The 3,531-nt window shown below is 47.0% G+C and overlaps 1 protein-coding gene and 1 pseudogene across 2 annotated transcripts; one reads left to right on the top strand and one right to left on the bottom strand.

Annotated features, from left to right (window-relative positions):
- Positions 1-640: 640 nt before the first annotated feature.
- Positions 641-2,695, bottom strand: STEHIDRAFT_116816 (uncharacterized protein; the record flags this gene model as incomplete). The annotated part of the gene is made up of 7 exons (XM_007311771.1): positions 641-872; positions 924-1,252; positions 1,343-1,525; positions 1,574-2,101; positions 2,145-2,252; positions 2,325-2,390; positions 2,609-2,695. 7 exons carry the CDS (start codon positions 2,693-2,695, stop codon positions 641-643), a joined length of 1,533 nt encoding a protein of 510 aa, XP_007311833.1.
- Positions 2,696-2,974: 279 nt separating this feature from the next.
- STEHIDRAFT_t385 lies at positions 2,975-3,058 on the top strand (annotated as a pseudogene). Its single transcript has one exon. The product of its transcript is annotated as a tRNA-OTHER (tRNA).
- The last annotated feature ends 473 nt before the right edge of the window (positions 3,059-3,531 follow it).

The raw sequence follows: 3,531 nt of genomic DNA, 5'->3' as shown, positions 1-3,531 counted from the left end.
AGGGATCATAATTGGTAACAATTGATGTGGTACCAACCACCGGTTTAAGACGATAGTGTGTAGGTGACCATCAAGAGCTGCTTGGACAGTCTGGTATCAATACCAAGACTACAAAATCTGTAGTGTGGTTTCGATACCACAAATACAACATCCGTAGTGTGGTATCGATACCACGACTACAAAATTCGTAGTGTGGTATCGATACCACGACTACAAAATTCGTAGTGTGGTATCGATACCACGACTACAACATCTGTAGTGTGGTATCGATACCACGACTACAACATCCGTAGTGTGGTATTGATACCACGACTACAAAATTCGTAGTGTGGTATCGATACCACGACTACAACATCTGTAGTGTGGTATTGATACCACGACTACAAAATTCGTAGTGTGGTATCGATACCACGACTACAACATCTCTAGTGTGGTATCGATACCACGACTACAAAATTCGTAGTGTGGTATCGATACCACAACCACAAAACCTGTAGTGTGGTTTCGATACCACCACTACGGATTTTCTACCAAGGTGTCAAAGCCAAGATTTCAAGACCACTAAGAGCTTCATGGTCCTATGAGTTACATGAGCCCAACAATTCCATTGCAAGACAAAACCATACAGACACCGAGGTATTCAAGATGTTGGTCCCTGATCAAGCCACCGTCCAAAGTTCGTACTAATGCCCCAGCCCGGCCTTTTCCCCTTCAGTTGCTCTAACACCTTCTGATGAAAGAAATGCACAACCGAGAATCTCCCTGCCGTAACACCAATCTTCTCCTCTGCCTCATTTGCTTTTGCTGTCCAAGGTGAGACTCTATGGGCTAAAAACTCCGTGAACCCCATGAAAACATCACCTGAGCCAAATCTGATGTGACAGTCAGTTTCCGCTGCATTATCATAGTGATTGATCATTTACCTGAGCCGAGCATTGAGTTGCGGCACTTCAAATGCTCCTCCATCAAAGTGGCCGCCCACAATGTCTACAGTGAGATCATCGTGAACGTCGAAGTGGATGACATCAGTCTCAACCTTGTACAGGAATGCCCTCCCAATGAACGGCCCGACATCCTCATCGAATGTCTTCCCAGCCTGGAAAGCTTGTGTGTACTCCACATGCTTGTCAGAGAAGAAACCTTGCAAGAGTTTGTCCACCATAGTATTGACGATTTTGGTGTTGCTGAGATGGGTGCGGTAACCGGTCATGAAGGAGGCGGATCTCATGGTATCCTTAGAAATAGTCATAGGCTGCAAGATGTTATCATTAAATATGAAGCGAGAGATTTCAGGATGAACTTGCTGTGTTCGGGTGCCCTTGCTGCAACCAGCAATGCATACAATGATAGACGCCTTTACGCTCAGCTTCCTCCTGGTTCTTGCAATTGACATAGCGGCAGATGTGGTGTTCCAGCTTGTCTGGTTCAGTGTAATGGCGGCTGTTTTCGTTCGGTTGTTTAGGCTGTGAGAGGCTGGCCAGCTGCTGAAGTGACTGTTTGTACTGAAGGAGTAGCCTCTCCTGTTCTGTCGTGTTTGAACGTGGAGAATTCCAAGGTCACAGAATGCTCTTACCTGAATGCCATCGTGATATACCTGCAAGCCATTAGCCTTCGCAGTCGCCAAATCAGCCTCCGTACGGCCGTGCGACTGGTTGTTCGCGTCTCTGTCTGGTGGCCTCGTACGAGGCGCACGAGAGTCGATGATGCGTACCCCAAGATACACTGCAATGAGATAACCGTCGCTTGTGTAGTACAGCGTGGTGAACGGGATGACGGGGGTGTTCTGGAGACCAGTATCGGCATATGCCCCTAACTCCTTCAAATATTCAGCTCTGGAAAGCTTTTCCATCCCCTTACCATTCGGCTTAAGGGACTGCCCAGTAGACTTGAGTTTGAGCTCGTCAAAAGTTACGTCTAAGTTAACCCTCTGTGCTCCCATGAGGACCGATTCAATGGTTTTTGTTAGCTGGTCGATATCGGCCTTAAGGCATGCCTCGGGGGACATGTTCCTCCCTTGTTGCTTAGGAGATTTTGCCGACACGAGGACATTACTGGGAGCTTTGACAGGGTAAGCGATCCACGGCTGGGTCCAATGTGTTAACTACAGGCCGAACAACACAGACTGGACGGGGGAAACAGCTCACCTTCGCTGCCTTCTTCGTCTTGGTCTTCTTTATCTTCTTTTTCTTCGGCTTCTCCGGCTCACTTTCCGTCTCACTTTCGACTACCTCCGTATCGGAACGGTCTGGGAGCTACATTTTGCACGAAATTGTGTCACATTATGTGAGATATGATAGAGGCTATCGAATTGGTCAATCTCTCACCTCTACGTGGCGTCCTTCTAAATCATCGTCGTTATATGGGCCGCCATCCAGCGAGGGTGTCGAAGGCTATGCCAATGTGAGCAATGTACTGACCTGACTAACAATTCAGTGAATCTGTCACCTCCACATTCGCTTCCTTAAAGTCATCATCATTCTGTTCACCGTCAGAAGAGGAGGTCTGAGACTGAGTTAATATGAGTGACATTTCTTTGACCACACCAGCGCATGGCTCTGCTCACCCTGCCTCTTTTTGGGTCGGACATTGTGTTCATTCTACAACTTACGGTGCTGAGAGGACGTAGATGTGGATGGAGATGGTGGTGGTTGTCGTCAGGACGGTTCTGATCAGATTGCTGCATGTGTCCATACATATCGGATGTGCATTAATCGTCCGCATCAACTCGTCGGCAACCGCCGGCGCGAGAGTTGACGCGTCACGCCACAGCCCACTACAGTGTCTGTGGCCCATGTCCAATGAGCTCACTTGTGTGAGTGTTGAAGGCATAAAAAGGCAATCAATTGTGTCATATAGTGCATTAAGTGATGGGGATGCATTAATCACGGTCCCTGAGTACGGGGATGAGCAGTAGTATAGAGGGATGTTGGGTGAGCGGGTAGTATATATAGCATAAACTTTGGTACGAGAATATGGCCTGGTGGCGCAGTGGTTTAGCGCGGCCGCATCATGCGCCACCACTCTCGGGAGGTCGTTGGTTCGATCCGCACGCGTGCCGTTGAGGTTCCTACATTTTTATTACTCTGTCACCCTCTACGCCGTCCTGCCCGCTTTGACGTTGACATGTGGTTTGATCATTTTACTTATCAACTGTACTCACTTATTCACCTTTAACGAATACAATTATATTCCGATTTATACCACTTAAACTATACTCCAAAGAAAAAACAAAAACAAATGTCAAACATATTCATTTCCACCTCAGGAATATTCCGATGGGATCCCCAGCATACTTGAAGCTCTGTGCAGGAACGGTGTATTTTTTCTGGAGGCCCAATATATATATTTCAGTCTCCTGGCTGACTTTAATATTGTACTATGGGCTCACCAACTATTTAAAGGCCATTATCCATCAATACACACCATAATATATATACAGTACTCATTGGTATTTTTATTTGTGCCCAGTACGTGCATACAACTGTTTTACTCACATATGGGCCACAAACCGGCCACAAACACACGTTCTGA

The sequence above is a fragment of the Stereum hirsutum genome, assembly GCF_000264905.1.
Source record: "Stereum hirsutum FP-91666 SS1 unplaced genomic scaffold STEHIscaffold_37, whole genome shotgun sequence".
Classification (NCBI taxonomy): domain Eukaryota; kingdom Fungi; phylum Basidiomycota; class Agaricomycetes; order Russulales; family Stereaceae; genus Stereum; species Stereum hirsutum.
This window is presented reverse-complemented; position numbering and strand designations above follow the sequence as displayed.